Source organism: Propithecus coquereli, unplaced genomic scaffold (assembly GCF_000956105.1).
Source record: "Propithecus coquereli isolate 6110/MARCELLA unplaced genomic scaffold, Pcoq_1.0 Scaffold816, whole genome shotgun sequence".
In the NCBI taxonomy this organism is placed as follows: domain Eukaryota; kingdom Metazoa; phylum Chordata; class Mammalia; order Primates; family Indriidae; genus Propithecus; species Propithecus coquereli.
Genome location: NW_012154352.1, coordinates 221,984 through 246,059, shown reverse-complemented (window position 1 = coordinate 246,059; position 24,076 = coordinate 221,984). Strand labels below are relative to the sequence as shown.

General features: G+C 45.3%; 2 protein-coding genes across 2 annotated transcripts; one reads left to right on the top strand and one right to left on the bottom strand.

Annotated features, from left to right (window-relative positions):
• The first annotated feature begins 3,780 nt into the window (after nt 1-3,780).
• LOC105825743 (olfactory receptor 10H1) lies at nt 3,781-4,737 on the top strand. Its single transcript, XM_012663629.1, has one exon. The coding sequence runs from the start codon at nt 3,781-3,783 to the stop codon at nt 4,735-4,737; it is 957 nt and encodes a 318-aa protein (XP_012519083.1).
• A 10,256-nt stretch (nt 4,738-14,993) lies between these two features.
• LOC105825744 (olfactory receptor 10H2-like) lies at nt 14,994-15,950 on the bottom strand. Its single transcript, XM_012663631.1, has one exon. The coding sequence runs from the start codon at nt 15,948-15,950 to the stop codon at nt 14,994-14,996; it is 957 nt and encodes a 318-aa protein (XP_012519085.1).
• Between the last annotated feature and the right edge of the window lie 8,126 nt (nt 15,951-24,076).

The window sequence follows — 24,076 nt, the reverse complement described above, 5'->3', positions numbered from 1 at the left end:
CTGGGTCTTTCTATCCTGATCTTCAAAATCGTGGCACCTTGGGCAAGTGATGTGTCCTCTGTGGGACTCAGTTTCCCCATCTGTAAAATGGGGATGATAGCAGATGACCTCTAATGTGGGGGCGAGGCTCAGTGGGAATGTCAGGAGGGATACTGAGCACAGGGCCTGGTCCATAAGACACACGAACACAGGCTCACGCTGCCTGGCACTGTCGTTGCTGAGCACACAGTACTGGTGCTATTGGCAAAACAGCCTCTGCCTGCAAGAACTCATGATCACAGCTCCAACATGACGCATTATGATGAGCATCACGACACAGGCACAAGCAAGGAGTTTTAGGGTCATTTAGGAATCGTTATTTTGGAAGCACCCAGGCATGAGTAACTGAATCTGCTTTGGGAAGAAGATGTCTAGGAGGGCTGCATGGAGGAGGTGACATTTAAGCTGAATCTTAAACAGGGGTCTTGCCAGGTGGAGAAGGGGAGGAATGGGTAGGGTGCAAAGGGAGCATGCCAAGGGGATGCAACTGCATTCTCTGAATCAGAGGTTCTCAACTGTGGGGGTGACTTTGTTCCCCACGGGGACATTGACATTGTCTGGAGACATTTTTTGTTTGTCACAACGGAGCAGAGGCTAACTGGAATTTAGCTGATAGAGACCAGGGATGCTACAGAACAAGTTCAAGACACAGAATAGTCCTCCACAGATATGATGATCTGGCTGCAAATGTCAATAGTCCTGAGGTTGAGAAACCCTGCCCTAGACACTGGGGAGCCATGGGACGCTTGTGAGCACAGCCCACACGACATTAATCTCACTCATTCGACCTCTCCTCGGAGGCTCTTGTTTCCAAGCCATTCACCCCTCTAAGAGCTCAGGGTGGCAGGACAGGGTGTGGCTGTATTGGGACCACCACCCTGGGGAGCTACAGGCAGGTCTGACCCAGAAGTGGGTAAAAGATGCAAGTGATTCCAGGGAAAAAGGCCAAGAAATGCTAGAAACTGGCGCTGTTCAGGGAATGAGGTCTCCTCTCACCAAAGTAGCTGGTTCCCTCTTCGCTTCTCACTATAAACCTGCCAGGGCTGGACCAAGGACCTGAGCCCACTTACAAGGGTATTTATTACCTTTTTTAATTGAATTTTTTAAAATTTAAAATTTTTTTTATTTTTATTTAAGAGTATTATGGGGGTACAAACGCTTTGGTTATATAAATTGCCTTTGCACCGCCTGACCCCTCCCCCAGACAGCAGGCACCGCATCGATTAAGTGTGGATTTACCCATCCCTTCTCCCCCCCCACCTGCCCAACACCAGATGAATGTTATTACTTACTATATGCGCACTTAAGTGTTGCTCAGTTAATATGAATTTGATGGTGAGTACATGCGGTGCTTGTCTTTCCATTCTTGGGATACTTCATTTCGTAGAATGGGTTCCAGCTCTCTCGAGGATAATACAAGAGGTGCTACATCACCATTGTTTTTTTGGCTGAGTAGAACTCCATGGTATACGTATGCCACATTTTATTAATCCACTCATGTATTGATGGGCACTTGGGTTGCTTCCACATCTTTGCAATTGTGAATTGTGTTGCTATAAACATTCAAGTGCAGATGTCTTTTTTATGGAATGCCTTTTTTTTTCCTTTGGGTAGATACCCAGTAGTGGGATTACTGGATCAAATGGTAGTTCTACTTTTAGTTCTTTGAGGTGTCTCCATTCTACTTTCCGTGGAGGCTGCACTAGTTTGCAGTCCCTCCAGCAGTGTATGAGTGTTCCCATCTCTCTGCATCCATGCCAACATTCGTTGTTTTGGGACTTTTTGATAAAAGCCATTCTCACTGGAGTTAGGTGACATCTCATTGTGGTTTTGATTTACATTTCCCTGATGAGTAGAGATGTTGAGCATTTTTTCACATATTTCTTGGCCATTAGTCCACCTTCTTTTGAAAAGTTTCTGTTCATGTCCTTTGTCCACTTTTTAATGGGGTTGACTTTTTTCTTGATGATTTTCCTGAGTTCTATGTAGATTCTAGTTATAAGCACTTTTTTATTGTGATAAAATCCACATAACATGAAATTTACCATTTAACCATTTTGAAGTATACAATTCAATGGCATTAAGTACATTTACGATGTTGTGCAAACACCACTTCTATCTAGTTCCAGAAATTTTTTGATCATGCCAAAAGGAAACCCTGTATCCATTAGCAGTCACTCCCCACCCCTCACCCCCGACCCCAGCCCATAGCAACCACTGATAGGCTTTAACTTTTACAAGTGTGTTCATCGCAGCACTGTCCGCAAAGGCCAATGGTGCGCAAAACCCAAACTTCCACAAGCTGAGGAAGTACATCCATGTAATGGAATAGTGTTTGGTCGCAGACAGGAATGAAGTTCTGACACACGCTGCAACGTAGACGAGCCTTGAAACGCTATGCTCGGTGAAAGAAATCACACACAAACCTTCACATCTTGTAGGATTCCATTTATGTGAAATGTCCAGAACAGGCAAATCCATAGAAACAGAAAGCAGAGTAGTGGTTTTACTCCTTTAAACTTTACATCGCTTGCCTAATTTTTTTTAAAAGATAATTATAGTTAAGTGATTCATAAAGACACCTTGAAATCTCTCGAAATTAAAGTTATTTACTGAGCACACACTGTGTACATTTGCTCGCTCATTGCATCGATTTAATCATCCCAGGTAGCGTCTGTTCTGCGTTGGATCATCACCTTCTAAGAATAGCTCCCTTATTTCTTACAACAACTCTTCCAGGTCGGGAGAGGGACACGGAGTGCAGAGACATGCAGAAACCTGCTCAGCTGCACAGCAGGCAGAGTCGGAGTTCAGACTTAGGGCTGCTGGCTTCCCCTCCCTCCGCCTGACGGCTGCGTTGCATTTCCTCACGGCGTACATGCCTCGTGGGAGCCGAAAAACAATAAAAACATTATCTGTGGCTCCTTTTTTTTTTTTTTAAGAGCCAACATAATCTCTGACCCTGCATGGATAGATAACCCCAGAGGAGGAATCTGATGGGTTCGAGTAAGTTAGAGATACACTGTGGTCCAAGGAGTTGTAGTCAGGAGCAGGGACATCTCGTGGTACTGGAAGCTGTCAGAAAAGCAGAATTTATCAGAAGGAGTCGGGCTGGGGAGGCAGAGGAGCAATGGTTGGAAGCTCCAGTGAAAGAACATTTTCATTTGGGGAGGCAGCACAGAGCAGGGGTCCCAACCTACAGTGAGCTGTGTAACGATTTCATTATGTATTACAATGTAACGATAATAGAAATAAAGTGTGCAATACATGGAACGTGCTTGAGTCATTCCCAAATCATGCCCACCTCCCACCCCCAGCTCGTGGAAAAATTGTCTTCCATGAAAACGGTCCCTGGTGCCAAAAAGGTTGGGGACTACTGGCATAGTGGGTAAGGAAGGGTATAGTTTCCAGGGTCAGCCCGGCTGTGGATTCAGGGTCAGGTCTGTCATTTCAACAGCTTTACCCTGAACAAGTTGCTCATCCTCTTTGCCCCCCAAGATTCTCAGTGACGATGCCCAAGGTATTTAAATGGGGGATGCAAAAATCGTCTCTTCCTCACTAGGTTAATGAGAGGATTAGGTTGTAGGAAGCACACAGCGGGAACTGGACCGATGCCGGCTGTTACCGTTTCCCGGGAGTGGCCCCTCGAGCACATCCAGGGAGGGCAGCAGGTGACGACCTTTCTTTCTTCATCCAGTAGCTGGCGTCTCCCTGTCACGCCTCGCCTTGTGCACAGCCTCCATGCAGAGAGCCAATCGCTCAGCGGTGACTGAATTCATCCTCGTCGGCTTCTCCACCTTCCCCCACCTGCAGCTGATGTTCTTCCTGCTGTTCCTGCTGATGTACCTGTTCACGCTGCTGGGCAGCCTGCTCATCATGGCCACCATCTGGAGCGAGCGCAGCCTCCGCACGCCCATGTACCTCTTCCTGTGCGCCCTGTCCATCTCCGAGGTCCTGTACACTGTGGCCATCATCCCACGCATGCTGGCTGACCTGCTGTCGGCCCACTGCTCCATCACCCTCCTGGCCTGTGCCAGCCAGATGTTCTCCTCCTTCACGTTTGGCTTCACCCACTCCTTCCTGCTCACCGTCATGGGCTATGACCGCTACGTGGCCATCTGCCACCCCCTGCGCTACCACATGCTCATGAGCCCCCGTGGCTGTGCCTGCCTGGTGGGCTGGTCCTGGGCTGGTGGCTTCACGGTGGGGATGGTGGTGACCACGGCCATTTTCCAACTCACCTTCTGTGGACCCAATGAGATCCAGCATTTTTTTTGCCATGTGCCACCACTGTTGAAGTTGGCCTGTGGAGATGACGTACCATGGGTGGCCAAGGGCGTGGGCTTGGTGTGCATCACGGCTCTGCTGGGCTGCTTCCTCCTCATCCTCCTCTCCTACGCCTTCATCGTGGCCACCATCTTGAAGATCCCATCTGCCGAAGGTCGGCACAAGGCCTTCTCCACCTGTGCATCCCACCTCACTGTGGTCATTGTGCACTATGGCTTTGCCTCTGTCATCTACCTCAAGCCCAAGGGTCCCCACTCTCTGGAAGGAGACACCCTGATGGCCACCACCTACACGGTCCTCACACCCTTCCTCAGCCCCATCATCTTCAGCCTCAGGAACAAGGAGCTGAAGGTGGCCCTGAAGAAGACCTTCCTCAGCAAACTCTACCCAGAAAAAAATGTAATGATCTGAGAGAAATTCCTTGTAAACAATGACATTGGATTACCAAATGCTACTGTTAAAAATGACACTCCATGAACCAATATTCGTCTGATGCATTAAGGTTTACAGGACCCTTGTATACAGCATACAAATGTATACACAGGGGTTAAATAGCACCAGGGAGGTATTTGGAGTGGAAGGACATGGAAGATAATCACTGAGAGAAAATCAGATTTGTTTGAGTCCTACCTGCTGTAGGATACTTCGTCAGTTAGCAACACACCTGAAATCTGTTCTCTTCCTGCCAAAACCCAGGGTCATCGTAAAACACAAATCAGCAGTGCAGGGAAAAGCGGAAGTGTTCATGGACCACACTCTATTAGGCAGCACCGGGTAGCTACAACTCAGGTTTGTTAAGGCTACCCCAGATTGCAGCAGAGGAGGGCAAAGCACCCTAAATTTCAGCATCGCACAGATCTGTGTAATAGAAGTTAGGAACAGCAATAAGCAGACTCCCAGAAAAAGCTGAGGAAACCCTGGCCTTTCAAGTGCAAACCTTGAATAGCGCGGAGAGACAGAGGTGTCTTCGTGGTCGGTTCGAGAAAAAGATTCCGCTGTGAGATGTGGGCTGCTGTGTTAACACACGAGAAAGCGGGGAACTCGCTGTTGAGCCAGAACAATAAATGCGGAGCCCAGGGTGAAAGTTTATCTCGTGGTCCTACGGGCTCACCCATTTCTCAATAAGAAGGGATTTAAGGTTGACCCTGCTACATAGTATTGACAATTTGTTGAAAATAGGTGTTTTCAGGTTTAAGTTGAATGGTAAACTATACATCATTTGTCCTAAAGTGTGAATTCAGTCTTTATCACTTGAGCAGTAAAAAGAATCCCAGATTCACATGAAGTAGGAGGATGTAGGAAACAATTTAAGTCAAACCCAGGAAACACAGAGAAGCCCCTTTGAAGAAAACATGTTGCATTTTATGCTTCTTGTTACTTCTCTCGCTCACTGTGTCATTACAGCCTCACAAGGTGTGATGAGAACAAAGGATCTTTCATTTCCCCTCCACTTGACAGAGGGGAAACTGAGGCTCAAAAGGTGCATGGCTCATCAGAGATCACAAAATTTGGAAAAGTCAGGCTTCCAATGTAGGTTTTTTTTTTGATTCCAAGTCCTCTTCATTCAACACTGCATGCATTGTCTTCCTACAGTGAGTTTTGTGGCTCCTAATTCCAGGGGGACTTGTTCTTCTCCAAACCAAACATCCCAACATCCATAGTCTTTTACAGCAACTGCAACCCACCATACACTGACACATGCATCCTTGGAATGCTGATGGAGTGTTTCTATAAACTCAGGAGTCCTTTGTGATTTTTAAAATAAGTTTAAGTCTTAGACATCATTCTCACGACAGCTCTATTTTGTTGTATCACAATGCCTATCACCTTCTAATTTACCATGTGTAGTTTACTTATTTTATCATGTTTATTGTCATGTATCCTTCCTCTGGAGTATAAGCACAAAGAAGACAGGGATTTTGTATGTTTTTAATCAATTCAACTTATCCCCAGCACCTAAAATAGTGCCTGGCACATAGGAAAGACTCAGTAAGCACTTATTGAATAAAGTGGATCTCGTACACTAAAAAAAAAAAAAAAAAAAAAAACACAAGTTTTAGTCTTGGAGGGATCTCTGAGTAAGTTCCACACATTGAGCTAAGAATATGCTTTGTCGAAGATTAGATGACAATATGCGAATGGTTTCATTTCTGGGTCTCAGTCCTGTTCTAAAGGTCTATATCTCTGTTGCTGTGCCAGTACCCTGCTGTTTTAGTTACTATAGCCTTGTAGTATAGCTTGAAGTCTGATAGACTGATACCTCCCAATTTGTTCTTTTTGCTTAAGATTGCTTTGGCTATAAGAGATCTTCTCTGGTTCCACACAAAGTGTAGAATTATTTTTTCTAGATCTGTAAAGAATGATGATGGTACTTTGATAGGGATTGAATTAATTCTGTAGATCACTTTGAGTAGTATGGACATTTTAACAATGTCAATTCTGCCAATCCATGAGCAAGGTAGATTTTTCCATCTGTTTACATCTTCTACAATTTCTTTTCTTAGTGTTTCGTAGTTCTCCCTGTGTATGTCTCTCACCTCTTTCTCTGAATATTTTCCTAGATATTTAATTTTCTTTGAGGCTATTGTAAAAGGTGCTGTGTTTTTTATGTGATTTTCGGCTTGACTGTTATTGGCGTATATGAATACCTCTGATTTGTGTGCATTGATTTTGTATCCTGAGAATTTACTGAATTCATTTATCAATTCCAAGAGTCTCTTGGTTGAATCCTTGGGGTTTTCTAGATATAATATCTTATCATCAGCAAAGAGTGAGAGTTTGATCTCTTCTGCCCCCATCTGGATACCCTTAATTCCCCTCTCTTGTCTAATTTCTCTAGCAAGGACTTCCAGCGCTATGTTGAATAGAAGTGGAGATAGTGGGCAACCTTGTCTGGTTCCAGTTCTAAGTGGGAATGGTTTCAAAATTTTTCCCCATTCTTTGTCAACATCATACCAAGCACCAGCATGATATTTGTAAGATATCAATTCTTAACAAATATTTCTAGGGAAGACTAATTTAATCCCCACACCATTGAACAAACCAGAATATTGGCTTTATGGATTCACTGTGAGAAAGAAACCTAGTTGCCCTCTAGAGCAGTGGGTGAGAGTGTGTGGGGAGTCGTGTTTGAGTCAGATGGACGTGGGCTCAAGTCCTGCCTCCTACTTCCCACTGATAGATCTACATCTTGTAGACATATTCCGCATTTATGTAAACAAAAGGATGTTGAGAGCAGTGACATTTATGATTGGAAAATATTAGACTTATCTACTAATAAAGGGCCGTTAAACAAATGTTGGCTTGTTCATACCGTGGAATGCAAGGCAGCCTTGAAACCCATTAGAAACCTTGTACTCCCTCTCATCCCTCCCTCCTTGGGAGTCCCATCCAGTATCATGGATTTAGGTGCCATCTGCACATAGATGTTTCCCAAATCCCAATCTTTATGTCTTTCCAACTGCCTACTCAACATCTCCACATGGCTATGAGGCAGATATCTCGAAAGTTAATTGTCCAGATCTCTAACTCATGCATATCCTCATCATTAAAATTCTCTCTCTCTCTCTCATATTCCTTTCTCCCAAAGTCTTTCCTATCTCAGAAAACAGCATCTCAAACTCAATAATACCTTGGAGACATTTTCTATTCCTCTTTCCCACCCTTGCCATGTCCAATTCATGAGCAAATCAGTGGGGACTCTCCCCGTAAAATGTATCCAGAACCTGGCCCATTCACACCCCGCTGTGGCTATCTCCCTAGTCTAGACCATCCTCTCTCACTTGGATGGTTTCCATATCTTTCAAGCTCACCTCCCTGGCTCCATTCTTCCCCCTCTACACTATATTCTCAATAAAGAGGAGACTGAGCCTTTCAGACATACGTTGTATAATATCTCCTCTACTCAGAGCCCTCCAGTGGCTTCCTGTCTCCCTCAGAGGCAAATCCAAAGTTCTTACAGAGCAAACAGAGCCCTACACACCTGGGCCCTGCTGCTTCTCTGACCACACCTTCCCCAACCCTTTCTCTCAATCACTCAGCTCCAGCCCCCTTGCTGTCCCTCAAACACACCTGACATGTTCCTGCCTCAGGACCTTTGCACATGCTATACCCTCTACCAGAAACTCTCTTTCCCCAGATGTCCATATACCTCCTCTGTCACTGCCCCAATCTTTATGCTGAAATATCAATGATTCCTTCCCTAACCATACTGCAGAAAACAGCAACATTCCTCGGCATGCCCTGTGCCTCTTAATTTACTTTACTTGTCTGCATGTGCTTATGAACACCTGGCATCTCTCCTGCTTGTTGGATATGACTGTCTCTGGCCACTGGAACATTGCTTTGAGGAGGTCAGGGACTTGATCTATTTTGTCCACTGATATATGCCTACATGGCAAATGGTAGGCTCTCAAATACTTGTTGAATAAATTAATTTAGAAGAATGAGGACAAAGAAAGGTAATTAAAAGATACTTTTTTTGTGCATCCGATTGGAAAAAATGTAAAGTTTGTTAAAGCACTGTTGGAGCGAGTGTGGGGAAACTGGCTTTTTTCGTACATTGCTATGTGTCCTTAGGCAGGTCACATCCCTTCTCTAAACTTGTAAGAATTTAAAAGCACCTGCCTTCCAAGGCAGCTGCGAGACTAAAGTGAGACGATGTTTGTGAATGGCTTAGTACAGTATCCAGCACTTGATACTTTTGAGTAACCCTAGTTAGGGTGGTATCAGAGTTTCAAGTTTGGCTTGATGCGCTCAAGATCAGAGGGAGAGGTGTGAACTGGAGAAATGCTCTGTTGCAGCCACGAACCTTTGCGGCATCCGTCTTGGTAGTCAGTGAGGGGCAGGTGTGGAATCACAGCAAAAAGGCTGTGGCTCAGTGGGGGACGCCACTGGGAGAAGTGCTGTTCCAATTCAGCTTCTTGACTTGCTTCTCCCGGAATCTTCTCCAAGAAAAGCCTCTTCCCTGTGGCTCCCAGAATCCATGAATGGTCCTAGACTCATCACCATGGCAACTGCTGACAGCAAGTAAGACAGGCAACCCCTTGCTCTCCCAAGAGATAAAGAGAGAGAGAAATTCTGACCTGCCGGTAGGGCTGTGCACTGATTAAGTGATGAAGCAAATTGGCCTTGGGTAAATCACATCCCATCTCTTAAGTTCAGTTTCCCGTCATTCAAGCGGGTTTAATAATAATAATACTAACTCGAAATTCGGACTTGGGGAGCGGGGGCAAGGGCAACATACATAACCTAAACAGCTGTACCCCCATAATATCCTGAAATTAAAAAAAAACAAATAATAATAATAATAATGATATGTCCACCTCTTAGGATGGTTCTGAGAATTAAAGAGCATCATCTATATAGGGCGGTTGACAGTGACCGGCATACAAAAAGCACTTGGTAATTGCCAGCTTTTTAAAGATGAATTTAATAATTATTTGTGGCCTTCTGTGTATCAAGACTTGTGTTAGTTTTCAGAGTGCAGAGAGGGGTCCATGCTGTTCCCTGCCTTTGAGGTATTCCCATGATGTTTGGTGGAATGACACACAGAGAAATGTCAGGGCTTTAACCAAGATATGGACTGGCCAGGCGCGGTGGCTCACACCTGTAATCCTAGCACTTTGGGAGGCCGAGGCAGGAGGATCACTTGAGCTTAGGAGTTCAAGACCAGCCTGAGCAAGACTGAGACCCAGTCTCTACTAAAAAGAGAAAATATTAGCCAGGCATGGCAATGTGCACCTGTAGTTCCAGCTACTTGGGAAGCTGAGGCAGGAGGATCACTTGAGCCCAGGAGTTCGAGGTTACAGTGAACTATGATGATGCCACTGCACTCCACCCAGGGTGATAGAGTGAGACTGTCTCAAAAAAAAAAAGATATGGGCTATATTAGTCAGGGTTTTCCATAGAAATGGAACTAATAGGCTATGGATAGATAGATGATAAATATATAGATAAAATACAGATAGATGGCTAGATAGATAATAGATATTTATTACAAGGTATTGGCTCACACACTTATGGAGGCTGAGAAGTCCCATGACGTGCCGTCTGCACACTAGAGACCTAAGAAAACCTGTGATGTATTAGAGTTCGAAGGCCCGAGAGCCCGAGATTCCAATCTGGGTCTGAAGGCCTGAGAACCAGGAGCACCAAGACGAGCAGATCAATGTTCTGGCTCAGGCAGTCAGGCAGAGGAAGTCGAATCCAACACTCTCTCCTTTCTTATTCTATTCTTGCCCTCAACAGGTGAGACGAGGCCCACCTGCCTTGGGGAGTGCCGTCTGCTTCACCCGGTCCACCAATTCAAATGTTGATCTCTTCCAGAAACACCCTCAAAAACACAACCAGAAACAATGTTAAATCAGATATCTCAGCATCTCATGACCCAGTCAAGTTAATACAGAAAATTAACCATCAGACGGACCACGTTCTAAGGGTACCAACAGGGGAAGACTGCTACAGCCCAAGGTACCTCAGCCAGGTCCTCCCTCATTCCTGTATTCCAGTGGTTCTCAGACAAGGGTGGTTTTTACCCCGCAGGGGACCTTTGGAAGTTTCCAGAGACATTTCTGGTTGTTACCGCTGAGGGAGAGGAGAGGTATGCTACAGCATCCTGTGGGCCAAGACCAGGGATGCGGCTGAACACCCTGCAATATGCGGGCTAGGCCCCACCACCAGCCCCAAATGTCAACAGGGCCAAGGATGATAAAGCCTGCTGTATTCATTCAAACAGCATTTGTTGAGCACCTACTGTGTGCCAGGCATTTTTTTAGGCACTACTGGGACACAGAGTTGAACCAATTAGACAACACCCCTGATAGCAGCGTCTGCACTTAAGAGAGGAAGACGTAGATGTTAAACAAATAGTCACAGTAATTATTATATATGATACACTATGATCAAAGCTCTGCTGGAAATAAATGAGTTGCTATGAGGGCTTGTAATAGGGGTGCAGACCCAGGGTGGGGAAGTCAGGGAAGGGCTTGTTCACAAGGTGACTTTTAGGTCAGAACTGAGGGTGTGTGGGAGTAGGCAGGGGAAGGATGTCACAGAGAGGAACAAGAGCAGGTGCAAGGCCCCTGTGGCCCGAGTGTGCTTTGCTTACTGCAGGAACAACGTGAAGCCCACTGGGGCCGGGAAGCCAGAGGATGAATTTGGAGATGGAGTCTGGACCTGACGGTGCAGACTCGGTGGCCACACTAGCGTTTGTACCGTATCCCAAGAGAAAAGGAAAGTTTAAGCAAAGGGGTGATTTTTTCAGAATTCTCCTTTAGGAACACCCCTCTGGCTGCAGGGCAGAGACAGTATGGGGACTGGGGATTGAACAAGAGGGAAAACGTCCTTAAGGAGAGGTCTGGGCTTCCATCCAAAAGCAAAGGAAAGAGCAAAACAAGAGAAATGAACGGTGCAAATTGCATCTCTCGAGCTGGCCCTGGCCTCTAGCTAAATTATCATTGCAACACTGGGCTGCCGTTAGCTCAGGGAGGGGGTGCCCTCAAGTCTGGGGATCTCCCTGTCATCACCAGCCTGTCTCTCTGCTCCTGCCCCTTAATCACCTCTCTGGGCTCTGGCCCTGCCTTGGGGGATACCAAAGAATGTGGCCCAGAGGGGACCATTAGCTCGACAAGGCAAAAAGCTATGAATGCAGCGGGTGGAGGACTTCGGAAAGTGAAAGCTAATTAATGAAGGGAGATGAGCACAGAGTCCCCAGGGAGGACTGGCCAAAGCTAGTGGGCATAAGGCAGCTGTCTCCATCCCTGCAGGGTGGGGGCTCATCACCCCAGACCTGGCTGTGTTTACATTTGAACTTCTGGCACTTACTTCTATTTTGAGTAATCGATGGCTTCTATTTTTTGGTCTTTTGATGGGAAAAAAATTCAAGCAATTTTTTTTTCCTTTTAGGAGAGGTGAGGCAGTCACCTTGAACACCCAATTTTAGGGGCCACTAAAAAATCTAATAATTGAGATAAATAATGTTTAATGCAATATTTTTCAAAATCAAAATTAATGGAAATAATTCATGATGAACAAATGTCAACATTTTAAATAAAGGCAGGATGCAGAGCTGGCATCCTGGCACTTCGGGGACCCTACCTCACTCTCTTCACCTTGATCCCGCCCTTGGGGTCTAGACTATGTCACGTATAAAAACAACACACATTCACTAAGTTCAACTTCTTTGGTTGTTTTAAATGTACGTGACTAATACTAACTAGCAAAGGAGTAAATGTGAAGTTTATTTCAATGTCAGAAAACATTGACATCGGTCAACCAAACTAGAGCAAGTTGATTTTTTTTCTGGTGACCATAGAGAACCACAGTGATGTTTCCCAGATATAGCCCAGAAGTCACCTTCACGGCGACTCTTTCAAACTCGCACAGTCTGCTTCTCGCCTGTTTCCCGGCATACTCCAGGTTGTCTCTGGAACTGTGATTAGCTACAGAGCACCGGCTGCACCCCAGACTCGTGCTGCCCACTTAGCCGTTTCCTCGTCTACGGCAACTCCAGGGCATGGGGGTGCAGGAAGAGTTTGCCATTTAGGTCCCCTTCCCATTTATAGGGGAGGCAAAGGATGCCCTCAAATATTGCCAGTTAACTACCGTGGAACTGTGAATATAACTCAGGAACCTGGAGTCATGAATTTGTTAGGGCAAACAATCTATATTTAAAAATGACACTCTTTTCTGTTTTAATACATCTACTAAAAAGAAAACCAAACTCAGAAACAATACAGCCAATTTGGCCAAACTTACAAGGGTCTCCGCAGTCCTCTCAACTGGGCGTTTCTTTCCAACCTCAGGAGAACAAAGTATTTCTAGTCCTGGCCTCATGTCATTGGTGCTAGTTAGAATTTATCTCTTGTTTCCCATCCAGGTCTTCCTCCCTTTCTGGAACAGACTGGCCTGCCCTCCTCATAATCCCTGAGAAATGTGCACTTCTGATCCCCAGCTTCGACTTAAAAAATAGTTTCTATTCTCGCTTTTCCACTTCATGGGCAAGACCTTTAGCTAACTGACTTATTCTCTTTTATAGCTCAGTTTCCTCATCTTCAAAATGGGACTAAAAATCCTATCTTCCCTGTGAGTGAAAGAACTCATGTGTGTGTTAAGCACTTAAAACCTATCCTTAATTATCAAGAAAATGCAAATCTAAACTACATTAAGGTACCACTAGGATGTCTGTAATCAAAAAGTCAGATTGTAGCGAAGCTCTGGCTAGGATGTGGAGAAATGAGAACACTCGCACATTTCTAGTGCGATTATAAAATGGGGCAGTAATTTTGGAAAAGGCTCTGGCAGTTCCTCAAACAATTAAACATAAAGTTACCCTATGACGCATCAATTCCACTCCTAGGATCAAAGAAATGAAGACTCAGGTCCACACAAAATTAAGCCCATTATCCAAAGTGGAGCACCACAAGAGCAGCAGAACGGGACCCATTTGTACTCACCATCAAATTGGTATTAACTAATCAACACATAAATGCACATATCAGAACAACATCTAGTGGATGCTAGGGAAGGGGGAGGGCGGTGGGAGGAGGCGGGAAGAGGGAGGAGGGGAAGGGTATTTGTATACACAAGGAGGGCAATGCGCACTACCTGAAGGATGGACATATTTGAAACACGGACTTCGGTCGGGGGGGAACCAAGAGCAACACACGTAACCTAAACATATGTACACCCATAATTTGCTGAAATAAAAAAAAAAAAAATCTTGTTCGTTTGTTTATAGCAGCCAGAAGGTGGCGACAACCCAAATGTTCCTCAGCTGATGGAAACAAAACATGGCGTATCCAAACAACGGAATATTATTCTGTCTATATTAAACGTCCAGAATAGGCAAATCCATAGTGACAAAAAATAGATTAGTGGTTTCCAGGGGCTGGGGGAAGGAGAACGATAGCTAAACCGTACCGAGTTTCTTTCAGAGATGATGAAAATGTTTTATTAATAAATTGACTGTGGCTATAACTGCATATATCCTTAAATGGGTAAATTATATGATATGTGAATTATATCTCAATAAAGCTGCCAAAAAAGACCGTGCCTAGCTGATGATAAATGCTCAAAAAACTGGGAGCTATGACAGGTTCAGTATCCTTTATCCGAAGTGCTTGGGAACAGAAGTGTTTCAGATCTTGGATTTCTTTGGATTTTGGAATGTACATATACATGATATTGGTAAAATATCTTGGGGATGGGACATTAATTTAAACATGAAATTTATTTATGTTTCATATACAATTTAGATACATAGTCTGAAGGTAATTTTATACAATATTTTTAAATAAGTTTGTTCATGAAACAAAGTTTTGTACATTAAACCATTAGAAAGCAAAGGCGTCACTATCTCAGCTACCCACATAGACAATCTGTGGTATCATGTCGGCACTCAAAAAGTTTCAGATTTTGGAGCATTCTGGATTTCAGATTTTCTAATTAGAGACCCTCAACCTGTACCAACATAACTATTAAGAAGGAAGAAAGAAATGGGTGGGGGGGGAGAGAGAGAGACAGAGGAAGAGAGAGAGAGGAAGGAAGGAAGAAAGGAAGGAAGGAAGGAAGGAAGGAAGGAAAAAGGGAAGAAGGGAGGGAGAGAAGGAAGGAAGAAGGCTGGAATGTCCCCATCCGCTGAATCCCCTGCCAGAAAGCCAGCCACATCAGGAGTTCTTCAAAAAGAATTTGCTGAGGAAGGTCTTCTTCAGGGCCATCTTCAGCTCCTTGTTCCTGAGGCTGAAGATGATGGGGCTGAGGAAGGGTGTGAGGACCGTGTAGGTGGTGCCCATCAGGGTGTCCCCTTCCAGAGAGTGGGGACCCTTGGGCTTGAGGTAGATGACAGAGGCAAAGCCATAGTGCACAATGACCACAGTGAGGTGGGATGCACAGGTGGAGAAGGCCTTGTGCCGACCTTCGGCAGATGGGATCTTCAAGATGGTGGCCACGATGAAGGCATAGGAGAGGAGGATGAGGAGGAAGCAGCCTAGCAGAGCCGTGATGCACACCAAGCCCACGCCCTTGGCCACCCAAGGTACGTCATCTCCACAGGTCAACTTCAACAGTGGTGGCACGTGGCAGAAGAAATGCTGGATCTCATTGGGTCCACAGAAGGTGAGTTGGAAAATGGCCGTGGTCACCACCATCCCCACCATGAAGCCACCAGCCCAGGACCAGCCCACCAGGCAGGCACAGCCATGGGGGCTCATGAGCATGTGGTAGCGCAGGGGTTGGCAGATGGCCACGTAGCGGTCATAGCCCATGACGGTGAGCAGGAAGGAGTGGGTGAAGCCAAATGTGAAGGAAGAGAACATCTGGCTGGCACAGGCTGGGAGGGTGATGGAGCAGTGGGCCGACAGCAGGTCGGCCAGCATGCGTGGGATGATGGCCACAGTGTACAGGACCTCGGAGATGGACAGGGCGCACAGGAAGAGGTACATGGGCGTGTGGAGGCTGCGCTCGCTCCAGACGGTGGCCATGATGAGCAGGTTGCCCAGCAGCGTGAACAGGTACATCAGCAGGAACAGCAGGAAGAAGACGGGCAGGAGCTGCTGCGGGAAGGTGGAGAAGCCGACGAGGATGAATTCAGATGTGGAGGTGCGGTTTAGCCCACATGGTGGCATGGCAGCCACACCTAGCGCAGGAGAAAGGGAGGAAGACCTGGTGGTTAGGAGCACAGAGTGCCCAGTGAGTCCTACCTGGGAGCACACCTGAGAGTCTCCCGCACCTGTCCAAGCCAAGATACGTCCGTCTGCAAAAAAGCATTAATAATAACGTATTGAAGTTTAAATACAGTCATGCACCTTAAGTGCTTCGCACAGCCCCTGGCACGTAATAAGAGCTCCATAAACACCAATACCGATAATAATAAATTATTACTACTCTTTTAAAATCCCACTGGTAGGAACACAGAGTCTCTATTCAGCCACACCTGGGTGAAGTCCTTACTTCAGAGCTATGGGATGTTGAGTTGGTCCCTGAATCTTTGTGACCTTAGTTTTCTCATCCCTAAAAGGAAGTCGAAATGGCAATTCCACACTGACAGGACTGTTAGGAGAATTAAATAAGGTTATGCTCATAATGTGCCGACCGCAGGGCCTGAGAGAGAGTAAACACTTAAAACTGTAACGTCAAGGACGGGCGTGGATGGCCACAGTCAGATTTTCTTGAACTGCGGCAACCTAGGGTTGTATCTCTGTTTTTTACTATAAGATAAATCCATTTGATTTTTTTCATAATTACTATTGTTATGGTACTTAATTCTGGCACTTTTAATATTTGAGTTATTATATATAAATATATCTATAGCTAACATGTACGTATGTATATATGCATTATAATGATACACATACATGAATCACACATAGGCACATAGTCCTTTTCAGTGCACACAAAAAACCAAACACTACTTAAGACATAGAATTGTCACCAAAATAGACCTTGTGTTAGGCCATAAAGGAAGTCTAGAAACTGGGATTTAATCAGCAGAGGATACCTAACACTTCCTATATATTTGGAATGTAAATATCAGGTTGACTTAGGTGACATTGCCATAGCAACATATTACTGAGTAATCTTTGAGGTAAAAGGAAAATTAAGAAATAATAAGAGCTAAATAATAACAAAAAGTTGAAATAACAACAAAATGAATTGGATTCTATTCTGGAACATGAAAAGAATACTGGAGAAAAATTTGCAAAAATCCAATATGCTCTGTAGTTTGCTTAAAAGTATTGTACCAACTTTAATTTCCTGAAAATTGTACTGGGGTTGTGTAAGATGCTGACAAAAAGGGGAGAACAAGAATTTTATGTATTTGTTTGCAGTTTTTTTGTAAGCTTAAAGTTAATTAAAAATAAAAAGTTAAATACAACAGAGCATTATGCAATTCAAAGTAGCAGCAAAATCTATCAAGTATCTAGGCTTTAGTTTAACTAAGAGCACACAAGACCTCCTTGGAGATCAATTAAACCTCTCATTATCAGAAAACACGGAAGATGATTTAAGTAAATGGATGCAATGGAATGACAATATTAGAAAATGTTAATTTTCCCCCAGATACAATCTATACATTCAATGGAGGCCTCTCAAAAAACAATTTGGTTGGATTTTTTTGGAGAAAGATGATATACTTGTTATAAAACTTCTGTGAAAGAATAAATGTCCATGAATAACTAAGTCAACCTGGAAATGAAGAACGAAAAGAGGGAAAATTTTCCTTCCCTTAGCTGGGCATGGTGGCAGGTGCCTGTAATCCCAGCTACTTGGAGGCTGAGGCGGAAGGATTGCTTGAACCCAGAAGTTCATCTTTTGCCTGGGCAACAGAGAGACCTCATCTGGAAAAAAAAAAATTCCCAAATATGGAGCCTTGGAAAAAACACATGGTAGGATCAGACAGACAAACAGACCGGTGGTGCAGAGTGAAGACCTCAGAAATGGAGTCACACTTATGGTTAAGGTCACCCCACAAATCAACACAAACGATGAATTGTTCAGGGGTGCTATTGAGAAAAGTGTCTCTCTATGGAGATAAAGCTAAGACTGAACTCCCTGTCAACACCCCATTCCGAGACAGAATCAAGATGCACTAAGGACCTAACCGGGGAAGATAAAACATGGTTCATAAAAGAAAGTGTATGGACTTAGGGGGGGAGGGGGGGGCAAGGGCAACACACGTAACCTAAACATCTGTACCCCCATAATATGCTCAAAAAAAAAAAAAAAAGAAAGCGTAGCATGGTCTTTCTGGTCTATGAACAGGAAATGACTTATTTAAAAGCAAAACAAAAGCAGAAATCATAAAAGAAATAAAATGACCAATTCCATTGCATCAAAATCCCAGATCACATCAGTAAAGAGCATCGTGGATAAAGTTAACGGATGACAGACAGAAAGAAGAGATTTACAATGTTGGAAATGGACAGCAGATAGTATCTAGAATCTACAAGGACTGTCTACAGACCAGTAAGGAAGGAAGACAAGAAGCACAGTAGGAAGTGGCCAGAGGGTAGATGTGGGTGATTTGCAGAAGAGGAAACCCAACAGGCTAATGGCACATTAGGACATGTGGACCTTCATTAGCAATTAGAGGAATGCAATTTAAAACGGTAAGGTGGTGTCAATTACACTTGTTAGAATAGCAAAATGTAGAGAGCCGGATGCTGCCGCGTGTTGGCCCAAATGTGAGGATGGGGGGCTGCAGACATTCTAGCAGGTACCTGGAGGTTCATGGCCACATGAGGGGAAGGAATACTTACCCTAAGTCTCAGAAATGCCGCTCCTGGGTCTCCACCCTAATGCACTTCTCACACGGGGGGCGGAGGGCGGTGAGGAACTGCATTGCAGCATTGTCCAGGATGGCAGAGAGTCATGGGCAGCCCGGGCGACCCCCACTAACTAGGGGGGGTGGAGGCGTACCCCAGAACGTAGCAGACAACATTTAGGAGCAACAAACATGATATTGACATAGCAACATGGATGATTCTCAAAAATACAGTGCTGGGTGGAAAACCAGAAAGAAATATGATACCTCCAGCACAGAACAATGTCCCCCAGTGAAAGCACGTATGTGCTTTACATGTACGCACGTATATGCAACCGTACACTTTTATAAGAATTTGTGCAAGCAGAAGGATGCACTTTGAGCATATTAGGACGGCAGCCTGTGGCGGGTAGGGGAACAGGAATGAGACATGACGATAAATGGGCATAAACAGAAGAGAATGGCCCCTGTTATGCAGCTCAGTGATGATAAAATGTCATCGACTGAGGAGTGCAATCAACTCAGATGTCTGCAGTTTCAGTCCAACGAAAATTTGCAAATATATATATTTGTGCATATATATGTATCTTCGACTAACTCAAGCTACTGTTTTGATAATAGGTTTTTGAATGCCCGGGACAGGGTTCATGCCAATGTTGCAATGTCTCCTCCCAGCACTACCTGGAGATTGCTGCTAAGTGTTCTCTCTGAGCCACATCGGTCCAATGCCTAGAGGGCTGAAAACACCACCTGGAGAATGCACAGTTCAGCTCAGACGAGACGGGTGTGCCCACACGGGAAAGTAGTGTCTTTGGGTTGTTTAGAGGGGACCCAGCCAGCCGAGCCAGTAACTGGAGCACCAGCCTTAACTCGCTCCTCTTCCTCATCCCTCCTGTCCTTCCACCATCATCCCTGACCTCACTCCCTGCCCCTCCATCACATGGACACAGACCCACCTCTGACCTCTCTCCTGGACCACTGCGCCTGCTCACCTCCCCTCCTCTGTTCCACCCCCACCTCCAACTACCAGAGCCAGTTCTCTAAGACAGGGGTCCCCAACCTATGGTGAGCTGTATAATTATTTCATCATATATTACAATGTAATAATAATAGAAATAAAGTGCACAATAAATGGAATGTGCTTGAATAATCCCCAAACCATCCCCCCTCCTCCCTGGTCCGTGGAAAAATTTGTATACACAAGGAGTGCAATGTGCACCACCTGAAGGATGGATATATTTGAAACACAGACTTGGGGGGCGGGGACCAAGGGCAACATACATGACCTAAACATCTCTACCCCCATAATATGCTGAAATAAAAGAAAAATAAAATAAAATAAAAATTGTTTTCCATGAAAATGGTCCCTGGTGCCAAAAAGGTTGGGGACCGCTGCCATACACAGGTTGTGGAATCTTGCAGACCCGTCGCTCAAATCCCAGGTTCTTATTGTGTGTTGGGAGAACTAGACGCCTGCCCTGCGGATCCTCTGTTGAGATGTGATGTCAAGTGCTCAGCGAGAAGTTTTCAAGCCTCCCAGCTGGCAGTGTTGGGAGCATCTCTGTCACTGTTGCTGTTTGCCGTCTACTGAGCTGGCTGTCACTCAGCCTTCCCCACCAGGTGCCCCATATAGGCACTGTGACAGTCCAGGGTTTCAACCCCATTCCGGACTACTCTTCCCTCCGACACTGGGAATACCCCACCCCGTGCCCAGCACCGCTCCCTCACGGTGCCTGCCTCTTCTCCTCCCCTGGCTACAAGCAGGCTCCAGGGACCCTGCTCCTCAGTACACGAGTTTTCCTAGAGATTTCACAAAGGCTCTCCCAGCTCCCTGTCTCCCTCTGACACTTGCTCTGTCCCACCCTTTGCCAGAACGACCCCTCCGCAGGGTTCTCCAAAGGGGCTCTCCAAGTTCCCTGCACGAGCATAGAGTGCTCCGAGGCAGAGCCGCAAGCCGTTGTGTATGCAGGCTGGCTCCCGCATCCTGCCCCGGTGCCCTCCTTCCTCAAGGGGGACACTCTTCAACTCATTCAGCCCTCTGTGCTTATGCCGCCGTGTCCTAGACCTGAGACTGTGCACACGGGTGCAAACGCAGACAGAGCTGAGCCACGCCGCTTTTGAAATACACACGGGCAGGGACACCCAGGGAACAGCCAGAAACAGAGACATCGTCGCTCATTCTGCACACACCTCCTGACCACAGGTGCCGGGGCTCATCTGGGCTTGGGATACACTAGGGACACACGGTGGCTACGTGTGCAATGACACTACTTTGAGTTGAATAGTGTCCACCCAAACCTCAGAATGTGATCTTATGTGGAAACAGGGCCTTTACAGATGTAATTCCGGTAAAGATCCCAAAACAAGATCACTCTGAATGCGGGTGGGCCCTAAACCCAATGATCAGAGTCCCCGTGAGAAGAGGAGAAAACACACACAGAGCGAAGGTCACGTGGAGGACCAGGAGGCAGGACAGCCCTACCCAGCCTGGAGCAGGGTTGCTGGGGCTGCAGACTCCCTACTCCGCATCGTCCCATGCTCCGCACCCCTCCCCTGCCAAGGCCGCCCTCTGCTCCACTTTTCCCTGGTCCTCACGCCTCTCCCTTGCAGCCCCTGGGGCTCTGGAAACAGTGGGCTCCACTTACTTTCCTTGGAGAGCTTTGATGATGCCCTGCAGCCGGGCCTGGGTGGCCCAGCACCCAGGACGCCTGGGCCATGGTGGATGGGGCAGGAAATTTATTCCTGCAGGCATCTTCCCCAGTGGCAGGGTCCCAGAGGCCTCTCCAGGTGCCTGTCTGGGGATGCGGGATGCATTATGCCTTTTCCTTGAAGTCCAAGGAGAGCGGCTGTGATTGTGGAAATGCCTGCTCTCCCTGCATTCCTTTTTCTTCCTTCCTTCCTTCTTTCCTTCTTCTCTCCCTCTATCCCTTCCTCCTTCCTTCTTTCCTTCCTTCCTCTTTCCTTCCTTCTTTCCTTCCTCTCTCCCTCTATCCCTCCCTCCCTCCCTTCTTTCCTTCCTTCCTTCCTTCTTTCCTTCCTTTCTTCCTTCCTTCCTCCCTACCTTCTCTCTCCTTCCCTCCCTTTTTCCTTCTTCCCTCTCTCCCTCCTTCTGCCTGGGGCACCCCTTCCACCACTCACTCTCACCAATCTCAGTCCTCTTCTTCCTTGAGGTCTCAGTTTGCACATCACCTACTCCCAGATCTCATCGGCAAACCCCACCCCTGCACTGGGTAGCTAGGCTGGGCTGGCTGCCTCCCAAGTCTAAGCATTTTGGGAAAATGGGACTGGACTCTGGGACAAAGTTTTCCAGGATGTTTTCTTCTCTCGGGAAAAAAGTCTGGAAAGATGTAGAAGTCGGTCCTCAGAAAAAAACATCCTCTGTTGTTGCCTCTGGAAACACAAAATCCATAGAGGGCAGGGAACAAGGCCAAGGACCCAGAGCAGGCTCCTGTAGCAAACCCAGGGATAGAGCGGAGGGAGCCGAATTCTCTGACTCTGCCTCTTCCTCCCCATAAAATTGACAGGATATGTTATGACACAGTCACGAGCACCTTCAGAATCATCCAGTTCCCCGTGGTTCCAGAAACGGTCCAACAGAGACTGCAGATATTGGAATTATCAGGCAAGGACTATGAAACGACATAGCTTTCTTGGCTTAAAGAAGGAAATGCAGTTTTAGAAATGTCTTCAGAGAATCAGGGATTGTCAAGAGGGACAGAGCCGACTTTTTAAAGAACCAAAATGTATTTTTTAGAACGAAAAATTCAATACTAATAGTGTGGAAGTTTAATGTAGGTCGGACACGATTGAAGAGAGAATTAGTGAATTGGAGCAAGGGTAAGAAGACATAATAAAAAAACAGAAGCACAGAAAGGCAATGAAGAATGGAGAATACAGAAGGGAGGGAAGGAAACATAGGGGTTAGAATGACAATGTATAAATTTTGTTTAATCACAATCTCAGAAATAAGAGAGAGAGAATATGGTATACGCATTATTTGAAGAAATCATGGCCAAGATTTTTCTAAAACTGATGAAAACGTCTATCAGTAGATTCCAGAACCCCAGTGAACCCCAAGCAAAATAAATAAGAGGAATCCACACCTCTACATATTGTTGCAAAACTTCAGAAAAGCTAAAGAAAAGAGAACAAAATTCAAAACAGCCACAAGTTAGAGGTGTAAAGAGAAAGATTATATTCAAAGGGAAGGCAAGTGGGCCGACAGCTACCTTCCCAACACCAAAAGTCAAGGACAGAAGACTGTAGGTGTTACTTCCCACAGGCCTAAAGAAAGTAACTGCAATCTAACTTCTTATTTCCGCCTAACATGTCCTTCAAAAATGAAGGCAAGTGTCTTTCTTATACAGTATCATTTGGTCTTTTGGGTAAATCATACTGTATAAAAAAGACACCTGCATCTGAATGTTTATAGCAGCAAAATTCACAATTGCAAAGATGTGGAAACAACCCAAGTGTCCATCAATACATGAGTGGATTAATAAAATGTGATCTATGTATACCATGGAGTACTATTCAGCTTTAAGAAACAATGGTGATGTAGCACCTCTTGTATACTCCTAGATAGAGCTGGAACGCATTCTACTAAGTGAGGTATCCCAAGAATGGAAACAAAAGCCCCACATGTACTCACCATCAAATTGGTATTAACTGATCAACACCTAAGTGCACATATAAGGATAACATCTATTGGATGTCGGGCAGAGGGGAGGGGAGAGGGGGGAGGAGGGAACAGGCATATGCATAAACAATGAGTGAGATTCACACCACCTGGGGGATAGACATTCTTGAAGCTCGGATTGGGGGGTAAGGGGGCAAGGGCAACATACGTAACCTAAACACCTGTACCCACATAATATGCTGAAGTAAAAAAAAAAGCACAGAAAGGCAATAAAGAATGGAGAATACAGAAGAGAGGGAAGGAAACATAGGGGTTAGAATGACAATGCATAAATTTTGTTTAATCACAATCTCAGAAATAAGAAAGAGAGAATATGGTATATGCATTATTTGAAGAAATCATGGCCAAGATTTTTCTAAAAGTGATGAAACCGTCTATCTGTAGATTCCAGAACCCCAGTGAACCCCAAGCAAAATAAATAAGAGGAATCCACACCTCGACATATTGTTGTAAAACTTCAGAAAAGCTAAAGAAAAGAGAACAAAATTCAAAGCAGCCACGAGTTAGAGGAGTAAAGAGAGAGATTTTATTCAAAGGGAAGGCAAGTGGGCTGACAGTTAACTTCTGAATACCAAAAGTCAAGGACAGAAGATTAGATGTTATTTCCCACAGGCCTAACGAAAGTAACTGCAATCTAACTTCTTATATCTGCCTCACACGTCCTTCAAAAATGAAGGCAAAATAAAGACATTTTCTGATAAACGAAAGTAGAGAATTTTCACCACCGAAAGAGCCAAACTAAAAGAATTACTAAAATGCATTCTTCAGACACTTTTCGAGAGGAAAAT